We start from the raw sequence: 27,401 nt of genomic DNA on the forward strand, positions 1-27,401 counted from the left end.
CAAGATCTAAGATATTTTTAAAGTGGTGGGTGGACTCATTTACATTTTGAGCAAAGCCAATTGAGTCTAATAATAGATTAAATGCAGTGTTGAGGCTGTCATTCTCAGCATCTGTGTGGATGTTAAAATCGCCCACTATAATCATCTTATCTGAGCTAAGCACTAAGTCAGACAAAAGGTCTGAAAATTCACAGAGAAACTCACAGTAACGATCAGGTGGACGATAGATAATAACAAATAAAACTGGTTTTTGGGACTTCCAATTTGGATGGACAAGACTAAGAGTCAAGCTTTCAAATGAATTAAAGCTCTGTCTGGGTTTTTGATTAATTAATAAGCTGGAATGGAAGATTGCTGCTAATCCTCCGCCTCGGCCCATGCTACGAGCATTCTGGCAGTTAGTGTGACTCGGGGGTGTTGACTCATTTAAACTAACATATTCTTCCTGCTGTAACCAGGTTTCTGTAAGGCAGAATAAATCAATATGTTGATCAATTATTATATCATTTACTAACAGGGACTTAGAAGAGAGAGACCTAATGTTTAATAGACCACATTTAACTGTTTTAGTCTGTGGTGCAGTTGAAGGTGCTATATTATTTTTTCTTTTTGAATTTTTATGCTTAAATAGACTTTTACTGGTTGTTGGTGGTCTGGGAGCAGGCACCGTCTCTACGGGGATGGGGTAATGAGGGGATGGCAGGGGGAGAGAAGCGGCAGAGAGGTGTGTAAGACTACAACTCTGCTTCCTGGTCCCAACCCTGGATAGTCACGGTTTGGATGATTTAAGAAAATTGGCCAGATTTCTAGAAATGAGAGCTGCTCCATCCAAAGTGGGATGGATGCCGTCTCTCCTAACAAGACCAGGTTTTCCCCAGAAACTTTGCCAATTATCTTTGAAGCCCACCTCATTTTTTGGACACCACTCAGACAGCCAGCAATTCAGGGAGAACATGCGGCTAAACATGTCACTCCCGGTCCGATTGGGGAGGGGCCCAGAGAAAACGACAGAGTCCGACATTGTTTTTGCAAAGTTACACACCGATTCAATGTTAATTTTAGTGACCTCCGATTGGCGTAACCGGGTGTCATTACTGCCGACGTGAATTACAATCTTACCAAATTTACGCTTAGCCTTAGCCAGCAGTTTCAAATTTCCTTCAATGTCGCCTGCTCTAGCCCCCGGAAGACAACTGACTATGGTTGCTGGTGTCGCTAACTTCACATTTCTCAAAACAGAGTCAGTCGCCAATAACCAGAGCTTGATCCTTGGCGGGTGTATCGTCGAGTAGGGAAAAACGGTTAGAAATGTGAACGGGTTGGCGGTGTACACGGGGCTTCTGTTTAGGGCTACGCTTCCTCCTCACAGTCACCCAGTCGACCTGCTTTCCCGGCTGCTCGGGATCTGCTGGAAGGGAACTAATGGACTAAGGGAACTAACTAACACTAAATATGGACTTCTTTATGAAACTCGTTCCTGGTTAATTTAAGCATCCAATTATGGCTAATTTGTGCACTCGCGAATGTATTTCTAGTGCTGAAATGACAATTTAATTTTAATTGTGTGCACACACTGCATTCATATGATTCATGGCACACCCCAGAATGCTTGCACATAGATCTGCAAGGGGGATTCCTCAAGGTTTCCACTGTTACTTCACAGTTTAGTGTCAATGTCTGCTGTTTGACTATACTCCAAGTCTGGGTGTCCATGACAACTGCCATAGAAAATTTCAGGCCTCTAAGTCCATTATTTGCTGAGATATTCTACGTTGAACATGGTTCCAGAAATAACGGCCATAATTTTAGCCTAAAAACGGCTGACCCCATGCACACTAAATCTCAGAAACTACTTGGTCTATAGGCCTCAAACTTAAGATTTGTTGTTCTGAATAGTCTGGGAATATTTGATTAAAATGTCAAGAAAATCTGAGACAAAGTGTATGAGGCCCCTCAAATATTCACTGAATTGACATGGAATGACCCTACAGCTTTCTGCTTCCCATGTAGAGTGTTTGGCAAAAACATCAAGCAGAATAATGTGGTCCGTAGTGGTTGTAAGAACTGGAAGAAAGCTTTAGTCATCTTTGGCAAACATGAGATGGCACAAACACATACGGAGAGTGTTGTTGTATGGAAAAGCTACCAGGTAATGAGCAAACAGGGAAATGTTGCACAGATGATAGCATCTACAAATGTGAGGGAGACAGCAGAGAAAAGAGAGTATCTCAGACAAATTGTTGCAGTCGCTGTGTTAGACAGACAGGGGCTCCCTTTTCTTGGCCATAATGAAGGTAGACAGTGCAAACAAAGGAAATTTTCTTGCGTGCTTGGGGCTTTTGAAGGAATGTGATCCTTTTCTTCAAAAGCATAACCCCCATCAAATGCTCATTATATGTCAGCAACATCCCATAATGAGATGATTGACTGCTTTGCCCAGGAAGTTACTGGTGTCATTGTATCTAAAGTGATGAAGTCCAAAATCTATACCATTGTGGCAGATGAGGCAAGGGATGAAAAATCAGAGCAGTTTATGTCAGGTATGTGTCAGAGGGGGCAGTGAAGGAACGTTTCCTAGCATTTGCAGAGATAAAATCATTTGATGCCCAGTCCATTGCAAATAAGTTGCAGCAGCAGATTCAACACAGTGGTCTTGCAGAGCTCAAGTGTGTAGCATAAACATATGATTGTGCAGCTATCATGAGTGGGTCCACTGGAGGTGTACAAGCGCATTTGAGAAGGCTCCATCCTGAAGCTATCTATGTTCATTGTTATGCTCATGAACTTAACTTGGTGTTGTGCCATACTTGCAAGACCATCCCACAGACTGTGGAGCTTTTCAGCTTGTTGGAGTGTGTGTATTTGTTCTTCAGCACCTCCCCAGTGAATCAACATATGTTCATGGAGGCTTGGACTGACAAGAGTTGAGCTTGTGCAACTTTCAAACACTGGGTAGGAATGTCAATTACGATCAACCAGTGCGGTTCTTGAGACATTGTCAACCATTTTGTAGTGCCTTTCTGCCATTAGATCCCCCATAACAAAGCTCTATGAGTTCTCAGCAGTCTATGTACTACTGATGTTTCAGTCACCTCTGTCTGTAACTGAAGGACTCCACAAGCTCCTTCAGAAGGTGACTTTAGACCCGGCAGAAGCTTTGATCTGCAAACAAGCAGTGTATGACATGGTGAGGAGCAAACGCACAGATTCTTTTATGCCTTGGAGCTGTATGAGACAACCAAAATCCTGTGCCACACCCACGCCATCCCTGAACCAGGTGCCAAGACAAGGTACAAACAGAGGAAAATGGAGGATTTTATGCTTGAGGCAACTGCAGGTTCACACACTGAATTGAACAACTCATACACACTGAAAAGAGAGTTACTTTTCCCTTGTGTGGATAGGATGGTTGGTGATCTTGAGCAAAGATTTTGCAGTGTAGATGCAACGCTACTAAAAGATCCAGGCATGCAGTGTTAAATCTGAGAACTTTGTGAGTGATCACACTTGAATGAACTTGCAAAACACTACAGCACTGACCTGAAAAACTCCACTCTGATCTATATATATATACATCTATAAACCGGGAAAATCTGTGGAAATGTGACTGCATTTATATAGCACTTTTCCATCTGCATCAGATGCTCAAAGCACTCTACACACTAATGCCTTACATTCACCCTGACATCAGGCTGCTGCCATGCTGCCATGCCACTACACACCGGGAGCAACTAGGGGATTAAGGACCTTGCCCAAGGGCCAGTGATTTTCCAGTCAGGCTGGGATTTGAACCGAGGATCCTGTGGTCTCAAGCCCAACACTTTAACCACTAGACCGTCACCTCCCCATCATCTGTAGTGCCCCAACACCACTGGAGATAATGATGCACAAGTGACACTGAAGCAGTTACACAGACAGGTGTTTTCACATCCCTCCTGCTTCTTGGCATAGTTTTAGAGTGCACAACAGACTCACAAATGACGCCGTCCTGTGTAACAGGGCCCTTAAATAGGTGATGATCAGGGTGTGAAGAGTCTGTGATTATGCTTTTGGCTCTCACATGGTAACAGGTGTCTACAATGTCCTGGAGCGAGGGGAGAGGGCAGCCAGTGATTTTCTGTGCTGTGTCGACGATCCGCTGCAGGGCTTTTTTTTTTGTCCGGTGCAGAGCATCCAGCATATCACACGTGTGGTACGATGGATGCTCATACGGTACACTGGTTACATACAGTACACCGCAGTGTACCGTATGTTAGAATGCTCTCTCTAGCAGAGCAGTAACACTCCATTTTCATTTTGTAGGACCATTTGTCATCTCTAGTTCCCCTCCTCAGACCTCTCTCCTCAGATCCTCTCTCTCCTCTCGCCTTGCTGTACAGGGCCCTGTCACCTGATCTGAAAGCCACATCATGAGCTCTGAGAAGTATGTAGACCTCTTTGGTCATTCAGGGTTTCTGGTTTGGAAAGACCTGGATGTGTCAGTGCAGACTGTAATATAGAACAGAAGACGGTCTGTGTATATGTCTCCAGATGTAGGTGCTCAAATAAATCCCATCTAATCTGTGAAAAAAAAACAGTCCTGTAGCTGGGAGAGAACACCCTCAGGCCAGATGTTAACAGTTTTTGTGGTGGGCTTTGTCTTTCTCCTAAAGCCCCTTTCATATTGGCATATTCGTAGAGCTGCTCGTGGTGTATCGTCTACACCGAGCTGAGCAGCTCTACACCCACTTTTAGCAGCTCTACGTCAAGTTTTTTCTCCCTATGCAGCAGTATGTTGAGGGCTACGTGCGTAGGATGGAAGAAATTAAACGAGAGTTACGAATGTAACTACGGTTCTATGAATTCCGGATGACCAGAGGGCGGTGCTTTAGCACCTGGATAACTACATGTGCGAAGCACAGAGGTCGAGAATATATACCAACCATGTCACGCCACTGGATGTGACCTGGGTGACGTCACTGGTTGTCTTTATATACCAGACGCACCCAGCGCTCGCTTCTTTTCGGAATGAACTCGCAAGACTGAGTGACAAGCAACTCTGGCGGTCATCCGGAATTCATAGAACCGTAGTTACATTCGTAACTCTCGTTATATTTCATTCCTCCTGACCGCCAGAGGGCAGTGCTTTAGCACATGGATGACTTAATACCAACAAGGTCATGAAGAGTCACACTCACCTCGCATCAGCAGTGGGGAGTGGAGGCAGACAACACCACCGAAGTCACCGCAGGAGGAGCAGCCACATTCAGTCTGTAATAGCAGGCGAAGGTACAGGACGAAGCCCACTTAACAGCAGCACAAATATCACTCAAAGGGACACCTCTCAGTGCAGCCCAGGAGGTGGACGCCCCTCTGGTGGAATGGCACGTAACCTTAGGAGGCTGAACACCTCTGGACCTGTATACTTGTAAAATGGCATCCACGACCCAATGCGAGAGTCGCTGCTTTGAGACAGCACAGCCTCTTTTGTGATCACCGTAACACACAAACAGGGGATCCATTTTCCGGATCCCGGCAGTCGCACTAATGTACTGCTTCAACATTCGAACAGGACACAGGGAACCTGAAACAGATAATCCTGGATCAGAATACGGGGCATACACAGCCAAGGAAACTGGCTGGTTAACATGAAAGGTTGAAATTCTCTTTGGTAAAAAAGGATGGATTAGGCCACAGCGTAACACCAGATCCATCAGAATTCCATCACAAACAGTCCCCAGTGACTGATGGGGCATGGAGCTCTCAAACCCGCTTAGCCGAAGACAGTGCAAGTAGAAAGGCAGTCTTCACTGACACCCATTTAAGATCAGCAATTTCAACTGGTTCGAAAGGGGATAAACTTAAACCCTCCAGGACTACAGGAAGGTCCCATGAAGGTACGCGTGCAGGCCTTGGAGGGCGCAAACATAGAGCACCTTTCAAAAAACGACACACTAAGAGGTGTGAACCCACTGACCGGCCATCAACGAAGACGTGCCGGGCAGAGATTGCAGCAACATCAACCTTCAAGGCAGCGACAGAAAGTCCTTTCTCCAGCAGTTCTTGTAAATATTTGAGGAAAACAGGCACAGGGCAACGCTCCGGGTCTAACTTTTGGTTCTCACACCACCGCGCAAACAGCTTCCATCTGTTGTCACACAAGGCCCTGGTAGAAGCAGCACGTGAATTAAGGATAGTCTGAACAACAGCCTGGTCACAAGACCTTAACAAGGAGTCCAGCCCCTCAACGGCCACACATACAATTGAAGGCGTTCTGGGTGAGGGTGCCAAATCCTCCCCTGTAGCTGTGACAACAAATCCTTCCTCTCCGGGAGAGCCCAAGGTTCCCCCTCGAGGAGTTTGTAAATCATGGGAAACCAAATCCTCCCCGGCCAGAATGGAGCAACCAGCAGCACCCTGTGGCTGCTCTGATCTATCCTGTGTAGTGTCAACATGAGCAGCGGGAGAGGAGGGAAGGCATAAAGGAGGCAATCCAGCCACGGGTGAGCCAATGCATCCTGCCCCAGCAGGCTGTCTGGTTCCGAGAGGGAGTACCACCATGGGCAATGTGTCCAGGTGCTTGAAGCAAAAAGGTCCACTTCCGCTACACCATACTTCTGCCAGATCATTTGGACCACAATTGGGTTCAGTCTCCACTCTCCCGGTGGTGGTTTCTGTCTGGAGAGTAAATCCGCAGCGCTGTTCTGTATGCCGGGCAGATGAACTGCTCTGACACTTTGAAGGCGAGGCAACGCCCATAAGAGAAGCCTCTGAGTTTCTGCCAATGAGTGATTGGACCTGGTGCCCCCCTGATGGTTTATGTGATAGACTGTTGACGTGTTGTCCGACCGGACAAGAACATGTCTTCCTCTCAGGGACGGGAGGAAATGCTTGAGAGCCAGTCGCACAGCACGAAGCTCCAGCACATTTATGTGTTGGAGTCTCTCCTGAGGACTCCAGTCTAGAGAGACACCCTTGCAGATGAAGTCCACCTTCTCCCAGGGTCTGAGGTGCAGAAGGCACTGGTTGGAGAGTCGTACAAGCCTGTGCTGATGCAACTTTGAGTTGAGGTTGTTGATCCAAATCTGTAGGGGACGTAAGAAAAGAAGTCCCAAAGGTACCACTAGCGACATTGCAGTCAATTTGCCCGAAAGGAAGCACCCTGAACTGGTATGCCTGACCTTCGAAAGCAAAGCGGAGAAACTGCCTGTGACTAGGTGCCACTGGCACATGGAAATAGTGAACCAGTCTCCTGGTGTGATAGTTTGAAGGACATCTGTTGTGCGGAGCATGTGAAACTGCAGCACTTTGATATAAAGATTCAGACGTCAGAGATCAAGGATAGGACAAAAGCCGCCATCCTTCTTTGGAACAAGGAAGTAAATTGAATAGAACCCCCTGAGCTGGTCTGAGCTGTTAACTGGCTCTATGGCCCCCTTCTCCAGGAGTTCCAAAATCTCCTGTTGTAGGGTGGCAGACTGCACCGAGTCGGAAACAACAGTCATCCTCACCCCATTGAACTTTGGAGGACGACATCTGAACTGAATTCTGTAACCTTCAAACAAGGTTGAAATGACCCATGGGTCTTGAACTTGAGCCTCCCAGTGGCTGAGTTGATTTCGTGAAAAACGGCTGGGGGCCAAGCGGCAGTCAGAACCGACCACCTCTGCCTTGCATCCCTGAGGACCTCTGGGCGCGATTACTGGAAGCTCTGTGAAACCGTTCAGTTCTCGGGGGTCTGCCCGTAGGCTCCCAAAAAGGCAGGCTGCTGGGAGAGCTGGCCCTCAACTGCGAAAGCACGTGCAGCTCTGGGAGTCGGCGGAAGCCTGGATGTAGAGTGAAAAGCTGTAGCACGTCTGAATGGCTGAGGTCTGAAAAACCGGTGTAGGTCAACAAACTGTTGCCGAGATTTACTAGCCTCAACAGCACGCTCCAAAGTTTGTTGGGCCGCAGGTCCAAATACTTGGCCTGGAAGAATCAGCAGCGAATGGAGTGTGCCTCTGCAGGATTCGGACAGGGGGGACTGCGCAAGCCACACCTGACGTCTAGTGATGGTAAGGGTTGACATCAGTCTGCCAAGCTCTCTGGACATATAAGCAAAGGTTTGGAGTGAGGCATCACTAAGACTTTGCGTACCATCATCAACCTCTGCCTCCCTCAAAGACTTTGAGAGGGCAAGGGCTAAATGGGACAGTGAGTTCCCTAGGCGACTGATGTGAGCAGCTATGTCATAGCTTTTGGTGAGGAGGTCATCAGTGACCCTACACTGAGGTCGTGGGCAGCGGGCATCCGGCTGAGCAGCATCAGCTGGAGCCACAACCAGGTTCGCAATAATGCTGTCAACGGCGGGCATACGGTTCAGACCATACTGCGCCGAATCACACATAGAGCTAAGGGCTCTGCAGTCCTGCGATAGATGGGTCAATGATTTGGGGTCCACCCAACATCGGTGGAGCTCCTCGATATATGGTTGTGAAACTGGAACGTTGAACTCAGGCTTCTGAGTAACTCTGAAAAAGGCACTTGAAGCAGTGGTTTCCGCAGGGGGATTGTCGACCCCAAGCCTGGATAAAGCCAACTGAACAGCTTGCTTGACAAAGGATAGTCCAGGTCCAGTTTGCGGCAGGGACTCTGCCTCAGAGGTGTGAGAGCCCACTAATGAATGGCCTGGAGAAAGACCCCTCTCATCCTCATCCTCCACAGTTTATATCACTTGTCATGTACAAGGAATCAGTCGCAGCAATAGACATGACATCTTCCTCCTGCTGAGTAACTACACTGGTCTGATCAGCCTCATTAGGGACAACAGGAACTGTCACTGCATCCCTAGGCTGTAGATTCAGAAGCAAGGACTTAATCTGAGCAAACTTAGAAGTCAACGTTTCGACCTTTTCAGCCAAAGCTTGGTCATGAGTAAGGGAGCCAAACAGGTACTACAGCCATGCAACAAAGGCCTTGTCAACATTGTGGACTGCGTGCAGATGGCTAACGCAAGCCCTGACGGTTACAGATGGAAAGACAAAGTGTGAATCACACGCAGTGTAAATAGTAACATGAGGCATGGAGCGTGAAGCACTCACAGCCGTCGACTTGACACGAGGCACGGAGTGTGAAGGGCTCACAGCTGTCGACTTGACACGAGGCACGGAGCGTGAAGCGCTCACGAGAACAGCCGTCGACTTGACACGAGGCACGGAGGGTGAAGCGCTCACAGCCGCAGACTCAACACGAGGCACGGAGCGTGAAGCACTCCAGCCGCAGACTCAACACGAGGCACGGAGCGTGAAGCGCTCACGAGAACAGCCGTCGACTTGACGCGAGGCACGGAGGGTGAAGCGCTCACAGCCGCAGACTCGACACGAGGCACAGAGCGTGAAGTACTCCAGCCGCAGACTCAACACGAGGCACGGCGCATGAAGCATTCACAGTGTAAAAGCCAATACAAGGCCCGGAGCGTGAAACACTCACAGCCACAATAATAACACGATGCACACAGCCGAAAAACTCACAGCTCAAGTGCTAAGTCACTTAGAGCAATGACGACAACACTAGCTGCTAGCCGAGCTGTTAAACTTAGCAAAATGGCGACAGTGCAGACGAAGTACTTCAAGGAGTGGAAAACACTCACGGCAAGCCAAACACAGTACACTATACTGGTTCTGATACACACACTACCACGTAGTTAACGGGGTTAGTGACACAACTAAACAAATAGCCAGCTTTCGTCGAAACAACACAGCTAATGTGCACAGGGGAAAATACCCAGCAGGGCAGCGGCAAAGGTGCGCACCCGGCGTTTAGGAAGGTGTACTCACGACAGGCGTCAGTCAAAGAATACAAAAAACGGTGAAGCCATGTCTCGCAGCCTCTGGAGGACGTGTGCAGTGCACGTAGTTCCAACCAAAGGTGGGTTGCGAGGCTACAAGCGAGAGCGGCAATCGCAGCTAAATGCGTTCTCAACCTCTAAGAATGCGAGAATGTAGAAAAGAAGCGAGCGCTGGGTGCGTCTGGTATATAAAGACAACCAGTGATGTCACTCAGGTCACATCCAATGGCGTGACTTTGTTGGTATATATTCTCGACGGAATGAAATAGAACATGTTTAATTCTCTTCAGCGTAGAGCACTGGACACAGTTTTAAGCAGGTCTGCGCAGCGCAGCGTTACTGCAAACAAGTCTGTGCAACACGGCACTCCTGTACACAACCAAAAACTGAGGGCGTGCATCCAGAGTGAAGCTGGAGAACATGATGACACAGCCCACAGCGCCTGTGTGTGCTCACAGCTGTAACTAATGGATGTGGAACTTCTCTGATCAAACCTGAAAAGAACTGTGACTCTTTAAAATAAAAGCCTCATCGCTGCATGTCGGTGCGATCATCAGATGACCTGATCAATCAGGTCTGATCAAATCAGCGGACCTGATCAGAGCAACCAGAGCGTTAAAAGTTTAGAGTCACAACGCTTCATTCACAGCAGCTTTTACCACACCCACACTCAGCAGCATCTGTACACAATGAAAATGATCCACAAAAAAAAAAAAATAAAAATAATAATGTTAAATGACTGTTTCTGAGCTGCACCACACTGTGCAGTAGAGAACAGAGCGCACTTCCACAGAGGCAGAAAATAGCAGCTTTGGTTACATACATTGCAGTAATGAAACTGTAAAAACCTCATGATACAGTCCACTGTTTTCCAAGCGCACTGATGTGTTCTGCACAGCTGGCAGGAGTGAACTGGTTTTAAACAGCAGCAAGGGCTACACGCGACTTTGTGCACACATTAAAAAGCGAACACATGCAGCTGCAAGCAGATCTATGAACATGGAAAAATGCTGAATACGTGTGCATTTCGGGCCTATTTAAATGAAACACAACGCCACAATACGCAGCTCTACGAATACGCCAGTGTGAAAGGGGCTTAAGTGGGGTGTAGGCTGGGACAAGGATCAGAGATATGTGGTCTGATAAGCCAGATGTGAGAAGGGCACTGCTGTGTAGGCCTACTTAATGTTCAAATACACATCACCTTATGCGTTTCTTCCTCTGGTGGGATATTTCAGATGTTAAGTGACGTTAGGAAGAACAACTTTTTAGCATGCTGATTGAAGTCACCAGCTATGATGTGCACTCCCTCAGAGCATGGCTCCTAGTGTTTGATAATGGTGTGGTTCAGGTGGCTGAGAGCTGTGCCAATATTAGCATTTGGTGGAGTGTAAACAGCTGTAATAACCACTACAGACAGCTCTCACAGTAAGTAATTAGACCTGTGTGTAACTGACAATCTCTATATCCAGACAGCAGTAACTGTCAATGATGCGGTTCTGTGTGCACCAAGTCCTTGTGTGCCTATATGCAAAGTCCTGCAACTCTGCTCTTCCCGGAGTCTCTGGTCCAATCATATCGGTGCAGCGTGTGGTCAGCTAGCTGAACAGCAGTGTTGGGGGTCACAGATTTACTAGATAGGGTCGAGCTGCACAACAGGCCTGCCCCTAGCGGATAGCACCCTTGCCATCTTGAAAGGTGAAAGCGATGCAGCGGTCTCGCGCTGTCAATGGAAAATGCATGCTCTGCGCTTGTAATCACTGTCGATTCTCTGGCTGGTTTCTCCACCATTATTTACATTTAAGATGTGAAAACTTGTGTTTAGGTCAATTCAGATACGTAGATTTAATTTCTGAAGTTAGATTTATCATAACTGTTGATCATTTCTCCCTATAAGGCTGTGAGTGGAGCGTGAAGTGGGGCCCTGTATCTTGCACTGTCAAAAACTCAGGTCATCAGTCAACTCTCTGGCTGATTTCTTTTTTTCTTCTCTGTGCTTTGACAGTGAAAGTTTAGAGTGAAATCATGAGCGGAAGAGGCAAAACAGGCGGTAAAGCCAGGGCCAAGGTGAAAACTTGCTCCTCCCATGCGGGATTGCAGTTTCCAGTCAGCCGTATCCACCGTCTGCTGAGGAAGGGCAACTATGCAGAGCGTGTGAGTGCGGGATCCCCCGTTGACCTGGTGGCTGTGCTTGAGTATCTGACCGCTGAGCTCCTCGAGCTGGCCGGCAACGCTGCTCGGGACAATAAGAAGACTCATATCATGGGCTACTTGTCGTTGCGGCCAGCTGGCTGCAGGTGACGGGGAATGACGCGACATTCTGCCCGGCTCTCGGGTTCAAATTGTCTGTTCATCGAGCACGGATTTTCCAAAAAATTAACTCAACTGCTGCTGAAAATGTGTGCTAAAAGGTTAGCCGCTTCACTGTCTCGAGGCTGTGAAACGCCAGCTCAGCGTGCAGCCGAGGAGGAGAAGCCGAACAGAGATTCTGTCTGCTGAAAGGGGATAAAATCTCCATTAAAATCCTGCGCTTGAGCATCGCTGATGATACATTCGTGTTTCCAAAAAAGTTCGAAGTTTGCACAGCATGAAAACAGCGAGAGGAAGAAAGAGAGAGGGAGAGAGAAAGTGAGCGAGGAGAAAGAGAGAGCGGTGAGCGAGCGAGACAGAGAGAGACGGATGTGCCCCTCTGTGTTGTGTTGGACAGGAACTGTTTTTTGTGACAGGCACAAATAATTTGAATTGCATGTTATTTTGACATCTGATTGTTGTGCAAATAGTTTAGCATTAGCATTTTGTGCACTATATGTTTTTGAAATGTACAATTTAGATTTACATTCAAAATCTTATTGTGGTATCTGACTGTTTTGTAAATAATTGTGCAAAAAATACCTGAAGCATTTCCTGCATTTATGTAAATAGCTGTATTTAACTGTTTTTTGCTGCATTTGTGCATTTGTTTTTGAAATTTACAATTTATATTTACATTTTAAATTATGAAAATGGTTTGTTAAACAAGTTTGTGGTTTTTCACAGTCAAAAAAAAACAAGCTTTTTTCTACTTGGATTTTATGTTTTTGTGTGATTTTAGGTTCACTGTGTTAACACAGTAGGTCAGAATGAATGAGAAACTGTAAAGTCACACAGGTGAGGTTGTGCTGAAAAAAATATGACACCAAACAAGGCCAGGAAAACACTTTTTAAAGGTAAATTATAAAGGTCAAACCAAAAGTAGTCAAAAACGGTCAATTATACCCTGGACTCCAGAGGGTTAAGAGTGAATTTTGTTCCATTATTTTTGTGTTTCTGATAGCCTGTGTACATCTTACAATTTGAGGCATGATATTTAATAAAAATTCTACATGCAATTAATTTTGATTAATTAATTGCAAACCTTGCAATTAATTAGATAAAAAATTTTAATTGCCTGACAGCAATAGTAAAAGAAGTTAAAAGTTGGGTTAAACAAAATTTAGCCAACACAGAAAAAAAAAAAGAAAGATCTGGTGGCAGGCGGTATCACAACAATTCACTGCTGTCCTTTTCCACAGTGAGACGTGGTCACTCATTTTCCATTTGACAAGTCAGCACAGAAAGGTCTATAGGTGATTTCTTGGAAATGTATTATGCAAATACCTGTTGGAAACTGATTTTCTGTCTCCTCTCCAGTTGTCACAATCTGAGTTTGGCTGTTGGTAACATTTTGGACCTCACAAGCTGCCCGAGTGTCACTGCGTTCCGCCTTCCAAGGCAGGATGCCAGGTTCCCCATGACGCAGACTGGAAATATATTCCTTCTGTTGTACCTTAGTGGGATCCTCTTGTGTTAATATGGAGAAATTCATCCGCCTTGAATCTGTTACTGTAATTAAGAAAATGTTAGAAACTGTAAAATCTGGGGAAAATGTAAAATAACTTCAGCCATCTTTACAGCAGCAGAAAAACAAACACTATGTACCCATTCCTGAAATCTGGGGAATAGGATGAGTTCCTGCAGTGGAAACGGGCCTATATATGTGGAGAAAAACCTGCGTTGCCCCTTGGTCGCTAAACACAGAATGGAATGTGCAGTGTTCTCCCAATCAATCAGCCTTTCCTGACACCTGTGTAAACAATTTGTGCACAACCTCCTGAGCACGGGTAAAGGCAGCATTACAAATTATATAATAAGATGATTTTGGAGGGCACAATGGTCAGGCGGCTAACCGTAGATTCAGGGATTAAAACAAACAAACAAAATTCTTCTGAGTGAAATTTTTTTTATAATGACCAAATCATAAGCTGTTCACCATCTACCTTTTTTATAGAAACCCTTTTGTGATCGCGTCCTAGGATTTAAAAGCCCGGTCACACGCAACACGACGATAGCCAAACGAAGGAAAAAAGTCACAAAGTCACAAATCGTCAAGAAAAGGTGGATGAATGATCCTGCACTTCTCCCATCACCGAAATGCCTGGGAATCAAGAGCGCCAAAAGTAATGGAACAAATCCAAAACTAACAAAAGAAAAACAAAGCGAACAGCGACCTTGACACTTTAAACAAAATGAAAACGAAATATTCATGATGACGTGACTTGACAGTGGAAAATGAGACCGAGTGCAGCCAGCCGCTTCCTCATGTCCACAGCACTAGTAGGTGTGGGGCCTGGTTGTCTTGACAACAACCTGTGCATACACGCAGGCCAGCCACAAACGGCTGGAACATGCATAGTTACAGTAGTTGATAAAACATTCTTGCCACTCTTGTTTCTGTATGAAAACGATGCTTTTCGTCCCACACATGGATGAGTCACGTTCACCTTGTCAGATCTTTAGTTATTGATCTGTTCAGATATTGTCAATGTTCGTGCAAGACGTCGGACTTGGGAGGTTGGACAAAGTTAGACAACAATCAAACGGAATGCTGACATTATAGAAACTACGCAAACAATGAGGAACCGTCAAGACAGAAAGCAAAACGAAATACGGATGAATTCAGGTTGTCGTCGGGATTCCTTCACATTTTTCAAGTTTGAAAATTCTGACGAAGCGCCAGCTACAGGAACAAAGCTGGACGATGGTTAAACAATGTCTCCGAAAGTCAACGTAAGGCCAGACTTCTTGTTTCGTTTTGGCTTCGGTGTCCTTCGTTAGTGCGGTGTGACCGGGTCTTAAGGTAAAACAAGGTGGAGACAGCTAAAACAGCAAATTGTTTTCCTGCTGAACAACATTATATTTCACTCAGCAACCATTGCTGCTCTTTTCTGATGCAGCATCATATTATAGAAAGACTTTAACCTACACATTATTTAAATACTTCAGGATAAACACATTTTAAGGGGACAGCTTTTCTACAGCTTTTACTTCATTCAATACCAATTCAAATCTCAGGCCTATAGCCAGGTTCTGAAATGGGGGGTGTGAGGATGTCTTTTTTTGGTGAAAGGGGACCTTTGCAAGGGAAGAATTTGGTGGTTTTGATGTCCAGGGGTGCATTCTGGAGGTTTTTTTTATAACTATTTTCTCACCCCGATCAACCCAATTTTTACTGTTTAATGTGTGTTGTATTTGTATTTTCTTTTTCACATTTTCTTTGTCTTTAACCAAAGTTGATATAACAACCTACATGTATGTATGTTTATTTTATTTGAAATTGGACAGTGCATATTGATGGACATTTTTACATGTAAATATGCCGGATTATAGCAGGATGCTAATTTCCATCCATAGTCCCAGTAACATAGAAACAGACAGAAAAACACCACACAACATACCAAAATAAATTAATCATGACAGAAAAAACAATTAAAACAGAATATACATACAAATATTTACAATTCAAAGTAACAGTAATTGATAGTTAATAAGCAGACGACAGGTGGAGGAATCAAAAGAGTTTTATGATGGGTGTTGAGGTACAAAAGTACTGTATTAAAGTGACAAGTGCTAAGTGCAAAGTGCTTCAGTGCCTGGTTGTAATTGCACATTACAGTACTAGGTTGTACTGCAAGTTGCCCTATACATTCATTTGCACATGCACAAGTGTAAATATTGCACAGGGTGTCATACACAAACATATTGTATAACGACTACTAAACCATTTAATAAAATAAAATACACAAGGACATTGTGTACATATTTACTGAAAAAGAAACTCGAGTGGTGCCTCCATAGCTGAATTGTGTTTTAGGCTACAGATGGTTGCATGTCTGATTTGCCAGTAACCAAGTTTTCAATTGTCCTTTGAAAGTACTGAAAGTGGTGCTCTCCCTGATTGTGACTGGGACATTGTTCCAAGCTTGCCCACCTTTTATGGATAACACGTTCTGACCAAAGATGGTCCTTCTATGAGTAATCTCACAGACACCTCGTGTCAGATCTTGTACCATACCCTGTGAATTTTTTTTACGTGTATGAATTCTTTAACAGGAGTTGTTGCTGGTCCATGTAAACATTTATATATGAAGCAGGCATATTTGAATACCTTCAGATTTTCAAAGTCTAGAAACTTATGCTTTTCCAGAACCTTACAGTGATGATAAGAGTTAGATGATCTATCATATATCTTAACTGCTCTGTTATACAGCTGCTCTATGGATTTTAATACCGAGGTACCTGCAAATGACCAGTTGGTGAAACAGTAGTCAATGTGTGAGAAAACCATGCAAAAGAGATCTGTTTTGGCTGCATTAATTGTTAGAAAGGGACGTATATGTTTAAAATGTTTGTTTGATAAGGTCACTAACCACAAGAGCAGTAATCATTTTCCTGTTTTTGGTTTCCCTCATCCTAAATAACCTGATTTTAAAGCTAGAACCCCAAACAGACCCAATAATGCCCGAGCTTAGACATTACATTAAAAAAAGGTATTGCCTCACATTCCACTTTAGTTAGGCAGAAAAGTGAAATTAAGTAAATGTCCAAGTAAACGTTCAGAACTACAGTAAAACATAGGCCCAGAGAAATACTGATTCAAATGTTTAGTTATTAAAATTATTAATAATAATATATTATTATTATTATTATTACTAAGTAGTAGTAGTAGTCTGAAAAATCTCCCCAAAAGTGAACCTGTAATAAAGGGATGTTGTGGAGTCCCCCCCAACACCCTCTTTCCATCTAGATTTGCCCCTGGTTTGTAGTCGCTGAGCAAGAGCAATCAAGAATTTGTATATTTATCTGGAAAGCGTGACTTGATTAAGCGGTAATAAGGTAATAAGGTTTTAGCAGTGTATTTTTCATCATGTTGTCCTCAGGAAAACATTTTAGGCATATTTGGGGGGGGGGGGGGGTGCTTAGTGTTTGTTGTTCATGCTTTGCGGGTCTTACCCCAATTTTAGTTTAACCACAACAAGGACACTCACAGAGACACTCAGAGCAGACTTTGAAACAAAAGTTTAAAAATATGTCTGTAAATCTTTGCACTCTGCTTACTGTGTCGTGACAGCACTGTGACACAAACACACAGCAGGCTGATGTTCTCAAAATGTCAGTGTCACTGAACCTTGGTTTGGACTTTCAAGTGTGAAAATGCCATACAAAAATACTCCAAACAATTAGGTGTGCTTACCATGCTCCTCTGTGAAGGCCAAGGTGCCCAACTCTTCCTTAACAAATCTGGGAATATATTCCTTCTGTTGCATCTGTGGGGAAGCCTCTTGTTTTGATGTGGAGAAATCTATCTGCCTTATATCTGTAAAGGTGGACAATCAGGACACAGGACTGTAACACTTTATCTTTCGCTCTCTCAGAATACTGTCCTGCATCTTGTTCACTGTTCCAAATACCATATTAACCGGAGTATGATTCAGACTTTTATTGTTTGTCTTTCTTAGAGAATTTCTGAGACTGTTACTCTGGTGCAACTTATATACCAAAAAATAGTGCCACGGGCACTGAAGTTCACCTGGGTTATACAAGATATCGCAGTTTCAACTAGAAAAGTGGGCATGAGCAAACTCCAAAGATTGTATCAAGGTCAAAATTTAAAGAATTTTAAAAACCCATTGTTGGAAAAATTGTGAATATGCCTTATTTTGTTGTCACTTAAATGTCTAAAGGAATTGTTTCCTCATGGTGTGATTAATGCCAAGTGTCTGTTTTTCCAATACGCAGTGTTCAGATACATGGGATATCTGGGCTTTATGTTTTGCTTAGTCAGCGCAAGTAGAAAAATAAGATGTTGCCACACATTCACACGTGGTATTTGTTATCTTATTTTGCTGATGTTGACACTTAAAGATTGAAACTGTCCTTGTTCCCGGGAGAGACTGTGCTGATCGTTTCTGCTTTGTAGCCATGGTGACGCCATCCTTGTTTGCTTGAATGAATAAAAAGCGAGGGAGAGTATCACTCAGGAGAGAGAGGGAAGGAGAGAAGGAATGAATGAATCTGTTGCTCGAGTGGTATACTCTCTCTTCTCGTGACCCAACACTCTGCTCGTGAGCAAAAGCTAAACACTGACTTCTGGTGTGTTTCTTTGATATCAGGTTGTCTGTGATTTCTATTACAGGGTGAACCTGACACCCATCATATTTTTTTGGTGCTACCTACTAACTATCCTTGTACCAAATTTCAGCTCAACATCTTTAAAAACCACTGACCACTGGCTTTAGGTGGCAACCGTGGCAACCATATTTAAAATTGGATTGCAACATCTCAAACAAACTTTGTGTGTCCTCATGGGGAGGAACATGCACATCAAGTTTCAGCTTCATTGGTCCAGTGGTTTCTGAGAAGATGTTTCAAGTGACAAATGGAAAAGTGGGCGTGATCACAGTCCAGGGGTCACACCAAGATCAAAATTGAACATTCAGGCAGACCAGCGAATTTTGTCCGTTATAATCAAAATCTGTTATATGTATAAAACAGACAAAATCTGTTATATGTACAAAAGTTGGTCATATTTGTGGACTTTTCTGTGAAACGTATTTGATCTATGATCGAAAAGTAATCAGCGGGCACATGACAAAAACTATTAAAATATGACTGGAGAGGAAGGAGTGAAAACATAAAAGTGACAAATCACAGCCCTTTCCAGTCTCAGACATTTAGCAGGTGCATGTCAGGATATGGGGAGGGTTTGCAGCCAGACAGAGGGTTGTGATCTAAAGCAGTTTGGTTTGTCACACCCAGGAATATGTGTGAAACTTAACATGATATTACAGTGCAGGTAACAAAAGCATTTTGTTAATAGTTACCCGCCTTGTATTATGAATCCTGTGTCTGAGCACAGTTTGGAAAAAAAATACACGGCCGGTCTTTGAATCAAGGAAATACGGCCCCCACTTTCCACAAGCCGACGAGTGTCAGTGCTGAACTTCATTTCATACCTCCGTTACTGGCCACGTCCTGACTGCTGCATTACATGCGAGGGGTTTTTAATGGGAATACATTGTGATGGGATGTTTTGTCCGATGTGAGTGAAAATCCATTATATACGGTGGCTATTACATGAAAAACCATATAAAGGCATTGGGACTTCTGCTTTTGTCCGATGAGTGTGAATATCTGGTTTATACCATGACGATTTAGGTGAGTTTTACTGTACATGAGATTTTCAAGATGGACAACATGGAAGCCATATTTGAAATCAGATCGGAATGCCTTGAACAAACTCTGATTTCCTCCTGAGTTGGAAAATGCACATCAGGTTTCAGCTTCACTGGTCCAGTGGTTTCGGAGAAGCTGTTTACACGTCGACATCAACAGACAGATGACACACGGCATAAGCTCCATAAGGGCCAAGTGAGCTAAAAAAAAATCATGCACTCACTATTAAAAATGGCAATTACAATAAGTATTTATAAAGGGTTTTCTCAGGGATTAATAGTGAAGTATGGATTCTGTGTGAGTGGGTGAATGTCAGAAGCACCCCAATATTTTAAGTACACATTTTTTAAAATATGTTCAAAAATAAATGCAAACAAACCAATTTTCTAGCATCAAAATATTTAAAATGCCCAAAGTTATTGAGCAACAATGCCAAAACAAATAAAAACTAAGTCCCTTTGGCTGCGCCCTTATTTTCACTCAGCTCACCACAGCAAAACCGAGGTGGATCTGCATGTTGATTTGGCACACGTTTTATGCTGGATGCCCTTCCTGACGCAACTCCATGTTACATGGAGAAATGTGGCAGGGGTGGGGTTTGAACCGGGAATATTCCGCACTGAATCCAAGTGCACTAACCACTTGGCCAACACCAAAACAAATGAAAAGTGTAATTTAAAAAAATTAGATATAAACAGTATACTGGACGCTGTTATTATCACCCTTTGATGATTTCTAGTAAATCACAATTTTACAGGTACTTCACATGTTAGAGGATGGATATATGAACCATAGCAAATTAGTGAATATGACTCGGATTACATCAATATGACTCCTTAAGAAATACAAACAGTATGGTACTGTGCAATATATCTGTCAGGATTAAGCAGTTCTGATATAATAAATATAATTATAATAATATAATAAATGACTGTGCAAGAAGATAACTAGTGAGGAAAGCCATCAAAACATTTATGACAACTCAAAGAGAAATAGGTTTCTGTGGTTGTGGTAGGAGAAGGTGTGCAGAATACAACTTTTGACAGTTGTGTCATACAGCTTCATGGTAGAGTGGAATGGTATACAAATAATGAATGTTTATAAGTTCAATGGTACGAATATTTCATGAGGTGAAAGCTGGAACAAAAGATTCAACTCGGCTTCACCTCGTTGAGTGGTTTGTTCCAGCTTTCACCAAATTAAATATTCGTTCCATTGAAAGAATGTAAAAACATTCAGTATTTGTTTATATAATGGCTAAAATAGATCTTTGTCATTTGACAACTTTTGACAGTTGTATCATACAGCTTCATGGTAGAGTGGTATGGTATACAAATAATGAATGTTTATGAGTTCAATGGTACGAATATTTCATGAGGTGAAAGCTGGAACAAACCATTCAACTCGGCTTCACCTCGTTGAGTGGTTTGTTCCAGCTTTCAACAAATTAAATATTCGTTCCATTGAAAGAATGTAAAAACATTCAGTATTTGTTTATATAATGGCTAAAATAGATCTTTGTCATTTGATATTTTATTAATTTATAAACAACAGAAAAGGGACTTATATTTTGGTGTTCCACTGCTGCTAAAGTCCATATTGTGACGTGTAGTCCAGTGATGCTGTGCACTGACTTCGGACTTCCATTAAAAAAAAAAAAAAAAAAAAAAGTGTGTAGTTCCTCAGTCCAGCCAAAAATCACATCAGCTTTTCATCTGAACAGTTCTTTATGCATCCAGACGGCTTACAGCGGAGTGGATTTTGTGTGTGTGTGTATATGTTACAAGAATTAGCAGCATCAGTTAGCTCAATCAAATCATCGTGCCATTGTCCTCCATGCAGGCACTCACACACGCAACCAGGTTGGCGCTTGTGCGTGCACGTACTACCAAAAAAAAGACTGTGCACATCCTCAGTGTGTGTGTGTGTGTGTGTGTGTGTACGCGCACGCACAAGCGTGCGTGTGCATGTGCGTACACAAGCGCATGCATGTGTGCGTGCATGAGTAAGTGTGCGCACGAGCATGTGTGCGCGCGTGCGCAGATTACAATGGTACCAAATGTATGGAACCAAACTGCACTCTAAATGCAATGCAACACAAATGGGATAAATTAATCCATGTCATGTGACATACAAAGCACCAATCAAATGACGAGGATCCACTCGGCGGTTATATAAAAGCAACTGGTGATCATAATTCAAATGAAAAAGCAAATCTGAAAATTAAAATGCATTAGCAGAAAGGTTTTTTAATTTTCAAAACATGGGTACGTTACACTCACTCGTGTTCAACCGCTTACTCCAGTTAAGGGTCGCCGGGGGCTGAAGACTATCCCAGCAGTTATTGCATGTGAAGGGGATACACCCTGGACAGGATGCCAGTCTGTCGCAGGGCAACATATAGACAAACAGATACATCCACACCCACACACACACCCCAGGGTTCTAGCTTGCGCAAACTTGCGTTATGGCCCGTTACGCTATAATTTTGGACCGTTACACTTATTTTGGACCGTTACGATTTTCAATACAGCGTCTGTAATCAACCGTTTCTGCAGCGCATCTCCAGTTTGAAGTGTTAATCGAAGCAATGCTTCGAAGCATTGCTTCAATTCAATGGCTCATTGCGCTTTGTTTCCCTGCTCTTCAGAAGCGGTAAGTCCGCTTCTTAACCGCTCTGAAAGCCATTAAAATATCATGAGTCACTTTTGTGTGGATTAAAGTCACTAACTGGGACTCTTGTCTTGTTGCAGTCGAGAAACAAGAATCGTCCTCCATTCCATTGTCACAGCTTCAAACGCTCAGAATTAACTTCAAAACAAATTGCCGCTTTAAATAAAATGACACCTCTTACAAATGTTGCAATACAGACAATAAACTACAATCGACTAAAACATTTTTTCCTCCCAAAATGAGACGTCCTGCATTCTTTATAAACCTGACCTGCAGCGCAGCTGTAGAGCTCAGCTCATAGGTATGGAAATACATTCATGTCAATAATAATGTCTAAAAGGAAATGCTTTTGACAAAAACTAACAGATTTTATTTCTGTTTATGTCCAGAGATCAAGGATCCACCATGTTGAGTTTATTATGTAAAGAGTTTAAGGATCCAGTAACCAATTTCATATTTATTTACTTTAAGACTCAATAAAATGTTGTTTAATTTCAATTTAATCAGCTTATAAAGCACCAAATTACAACAAAAGCCATCTCAAGGTGCCTCACACAGAACAGTTCTACATAAAAAACTTAAATAAATTAAAAAAAAATTCAAATACCTAATTAAAAACAGAAGTAAATGAATAAAACATAAAATAAAACTTACTCATAAGAAAGAGAATAAAAATAGGTTTTAAGTCTTGACTTAAAAATGTCCACGGACTCTGACTGCCTCACTGAGGGCCATGTAATGGCTAACCCAGAATAAAATTGCCCACTCAACAAACTTCCACAGCCTTCTGGACATGAAGGGACTTGGGCTGTCGTACCTGGCTTTTCCCCTTTGGGTACCCCTAGAATGGCCAATTTTTAGCTTGAATTTTCAAAAGCTTCCCCGCTTCGCTCCCTCGATATTACCACTACGCTAAAATTTTATCCTAGCTAGAACCCTGCACCCACACCCACAGACAATTTAAAGTTTCCAATCTGTCTAACCTGCATGTCTTTGGATGTGGGAGGAAACCGGAGCCCCCAGAGAGAACCCACGCAAACACAGGAGAATACAAACACATGACCTCCTTGCTGTGAGGCAACAGTACTAACCACTAATCCACCGCGCTGTCACATGGGTGCATTAATTGACTCATAAATAAAATTAAATCATCCTATTTGAATTTTCATTTTCAAATACCCACATTCTATGACATAATTCAAAAGAACAAGAAAAGGGAATTTGCTTTTTAATAAATTAAAAAGGAAAATACCGCACAGTGCTCACAAATCAAATAAAAAAAGCAAATTTGAAAATTACAATTCATTAATAGAAAGGCCTTTTAATTTTTAGGATATGGGTGCATTATTTGACTCATAAATAAAATTAACATTCAATCATCGAATTTGCATTTCACCTTTAAGTGTACACGTACTCTGACACAACTAAAAAGAAAATGACAAGGACATTGCTGTTTCATTTTCAAACCAGCCCTGCCAAGCAGTGGAGACTTTTTTTGGTCTGGAACCTCGCAGTCTATTCCTGTCCAGGCCTCAGTGATTATGTTCTCTGAGACTACATTTCCCGGCTTGGCTGTCATTTACTAGTGTCTTGGCAGTTGTTCTGGGGTCACTAGTTTTCTTTCCAGAGTCTTTGAAATCTCACACTTCCTACCACTGACAAGGCTTGTTCTGTACTGCATGGCTCTTTGAATTTCTTGATTCTAACTTTGTATCTCCTTCTGCTTTGTGAACATCAATTATTTTTCTCAAATCTAAACTCTCAAGTGACAGCTCAAACCATTACTGAAGTTTTTATACTGTGTGTACATTGGAAGAAAACCCCCCAGTTTAACTTCATTTTACAAGCTTTGAGCATTACAAAGTTAAACCACATCATTGCACAACAGTGGTTTGTGCTGTGGTTCAACAATAACATCAGTTTTTAAGGGGGCTAATAATTCTGACCCTGGTAGTTTTTGTGAAATAATTTTGCTTCTCTGTGCAAATAAAATAAAATAATGTAAGTATCCAAAATAAAAGTTTCAAAATGCTATGTTGAAGCGGTGTTCTGCTGTATCTGTTAGCTGTTTGAACTGAGCTGTTTGAGTTCTTTGAATTAACAGTCTTTTTCAAGACTTTTTTACTTTTTTTACTTTTTCACCGTGCTCCAACGCCTAAAGAAGACCTCTAACGGTCGAAACATCGCGACGGAGCACTTTTATCAGCTAACTTTCATCAGCGTTGGCAAGCTAACTAGCTTGCTAACGCTTTCGTTTTTATTTTTATTTTATTTTTTAGCACTGTTGTCGTGCTGCTCCACAGCCTGTCTAGTGGATTTTTATTTTATTTTAGCACCGTTGTCGTGCGTTACCTGTGCTGCTCCACAGCCTGTCTAGTGGTTTTTTATTTTATTTTAGCACCGTTGTCGTGCGTTACCTGTGCTGCTCCACAGCCTGTCCAGTGGATTTTGATTTTATTTTTTTAGCACTGTTGTCGTGCGTTACCTGTGCTGCTCCACAGCCTGTCTAGTGGATTTTTATTTTATTTTAGCACTGTTGTCGTGCGTTACCTGTGCTGCTCCACAGCCTGTCTAGTGGATTTTTATTTTATTTTAGCACTGTTGTCGTGCGTTACCTGTGCTGCTCCACAGCCTGTCTAGTGGATTTTATTTTATTTTAGCACTGTTGTCGTGCGTTACCTGTGCTGCTCCACAGCCTGTCTAGTGGATTTTTATTTTATTTTAGCACTGTTGTCGTGCGTTACCTGTGCTGCTCCACAGCCTGTCTAGTGGATTTTTATTTTATTTTAGCACTGTTGTCGTGCGTTACCTGTGCTACTCCACAGCCTGTCCAGTGGATTTTGATTTTTATTTTATTTTTTTAGCACTGTTGTCGTGCGTTACCTGTGCTGCTCCACAGCCTGTCCAGTGGATTTTTATTTTATTTTTTACCACTGTTGTCGTGCGTTACCTATACTGCTCCACAGCCTGTCCAGTGGATTTTTATTTTATTTTTTTTAGCACTGTTGTCGTGCGTTACCTGTGCTGCTCCACAGCCTGTCCAGTGGATTTTTATTTTATTTTTTAGCACTGTTGTCGTGCGTTACCTGTGCTGCTCCACAGCCTGTCCAGTGGATTTTTATTTTATTTTTTACCACTGTTGTCGTGTGTTATCTGTGCTGCTCCACAGCCTGTCCAGTGGATTTTTATTTTATTTTTTACCACCGTTGTCGTGTGTTACCTGTGCTGCTCCACAGCCTGTCCAGTGGATTTTGATTTTTATTTTATTTTTTAGCACTGTTGTCGTGCGTTACCTGTGCTGCTCCACAGCCTGTCTAGTGGATTTTTATTTTATTTTTGCACCGTTGTCGTGCGTTCGCTGTTGCCGTGCGTTACTTGTGCTGCTTCATGGCCTGTCTGGTGCCTTAACTAAAGCACTCCTTCTGCTGAATCACCTCTAAATTATTTATACATTAGTCACTTTGCGTGTTTTTAGGAATCCGCTAGGTTGCGTAGCTACTAGCTCTTAGCCGATTTAGCATGGCGGCTTCTCCTGTCTCTCCCGCACTTTTCTGCTCTGGTTGTGAAATGTTTAGTTATTCCTCTGCCTCCTTTAGCAGTAATGGTACTTGTAATAAGTGCAGCTTATTCGTAGCTTTGGAGGCCAGGCTGGGCGAATTGGAGACTCGGCTCCGCACCGTGGAAAATTCTACAGCTAGCCAGGCCCCTGTAGTCGGTGCGGACCAAGGTAGCTTAGCCGCCGTTAGTTCCCCCCTGGCAGATCCCGGGCAGTCGGGAAAGCAGGCTGACTGGGTGACTGTGAGGAGGAAGCGTAGCCCTAAACAGAAGCCCTGTGTACACCGTCAACCCGTTCACATCTCTAACCGTTTTTCCCCACTCGACGATACACTCGCCGAGGATCAAACTCTGGTTATTGGCGACTCTGTTTTGAGAAATGTGAAGTTAGCGACACCAGCAACCATAGTCAATTGTCTTCCGGGGGCCAGAGCAGGCGACATTGAAGGAAATTTGAAATTGCTGGCTAAGGCTAAGCGTAAATTTGGTAAGATTGTAATTCACGTCAGCAGTAATGACACTCGGTTACGCCAATCGGAGGTCACTAAAATTAACATTAAATCGGTGTGTAACTTTGCAAAAACAATGTCGGACTCTGTTGTCTTCTCTGGGCCCCTCCCCAATCAGACCGGGAGTGACATGTTTAGCCGCATGTTCTCCTTGAATTGCTGGCTGTCTGAGTGGTGTCCAAAAAATGAGGTGGGCTTCATAGATAATTGGCAAAGCTTCTGGGGAAAACCTGGTCTTGTTAGGAGAGAAGGCATCCATCCCACTTTAGATGGAGCAGCTCTCATTTCTAGAAATCTGGCCAATTTTCTTGGATCCTCTAAACTGTGACTGTCTAGCATTGGGACCAGGAGGCAGAGCTGTGGTCTTATACACCTCTCTGCAGCTTCTCTCCCCCTGCCATCCCCTCATTACCCCATCCCCGTAGAGACGGTGCCTGCTCCCAGACCACCAATAACCAGCAAAAATCTATTTAAGCAAAAAAAATTCAAAAAGAAAAAATAATATAGCACCTTCAACTGCACCACAGACTAAAACAGTTAAATGTGGTCTATTAAACATTAGGTCTCTCTCTTCTAAGTCCCTGTTGGTAAATTATATAATAACTGATCAACGTATAGATTTATTCTGCCTTACAGAAACCTGGTTACAGCAGGATGAATATGTTAGTTTAAATGAGTCAACACCCCAGAGTCACACTAACTGTCAGAATGCTCGTAGTACGGGCCGGGGCGGAGGATTAGCAGCAATCTTCCATTCCAGCTTATTAATTAATCAAAAACCTAGACAGAGCTTTAATTCATTTGAAAGCTTGTCTCTTAGTCTTTTCCATCCATATTGGAAGTCCCAAAAACCAGTTTTATTTGTTATTATCTATCGTCCACCTGGTCGTTACTGTGAGTTTCTCTGTGAATTTTCAGACCTTCTGTCTGACTTAGTGCTTAGCTCAGATAAGATACTTATAGTGGGCGATTTTAACATCCACACAGATGCTGAGAATGACAGCCTCAACACTGCATTTAATCTATTATTAGACTCTATTGGCTTTGCTCAAAAAGTAAATGAGTCCACCCACCACTTTAATCATATCTTAGATCTTGTTTTGACTTATGGTATGGAAATAGAAGACTTAACAGTATTCCCTGAAAACTCCCTTCTGTCTGATCATTTTTTAATAACATTTACATTTACCCTGATGGACTACCCTGCAGTGGGGAATAAGTTTCATTACACTAGAAGTCTTTCAGAAAGCGCTGTAACTAGGTTTAAGGATATGATTCCTTCTTTATGTTCTCTAATGTCATATACCAACACAGAGCAGAGTAGCTAC

At 43.1% G+C, this 27,401-nt stretch overlaps 2 protein-coding genes across 4 annotated transcripts in view; both read right to left on the reverse strand.

The window, feature by feature from the left end:
- LOC117507475 overlaps window positions 1-27,401 on the reverse strand; it is a 203,474-nt gene that overhangs the window by 106,735 nt on the left and 69,338 nt on the right. The gene's annotated exons all lie outside the window — the stretch shown is intronic.
- LOC117507473 overlaps window positions 1-27,401 on the reverse strand; it is a 153,431-nt gene that overhangs the window by 106,642 nt on the left and 19,388 nt on the right. For all 3 annotated transcript variants that reach the window (XM_034167350.1, XM_034167348.1, XM_034167349.1), the window contains exons 3-4: window positions 17,355-17,477; window positions 13,442-13,666 (exon numbers count right to left, since the gene is read on the reverse strand). In XM_034167350.1, coding sequence (XP_034023241.1) covers window positions 13,442-13,666; window positions 17,355-17,477 — 348 coding nt within the window. The remainder of the gene's footprint in view (window positions 1-13,441; window positions 13,667-17,354; window positions 17,478-27,401) is intronic.

The sequence above is a fragment of the Thalassophryne amazonica genome, chromosome 3, assembly GCF_902500255.1.
Source record: "Thalassophryne amazonica chromosome 3, fThaAma1.1, whole genome shotgun sequence".
NCBI classification, from domain to species: domain Eukaryota; kingdom Metazoa; phylum Chordata; class Actinopteri; order Batrachoidiformes; family Batrachoididae; genus Thalassophryne; species Thalassophryne amazonica.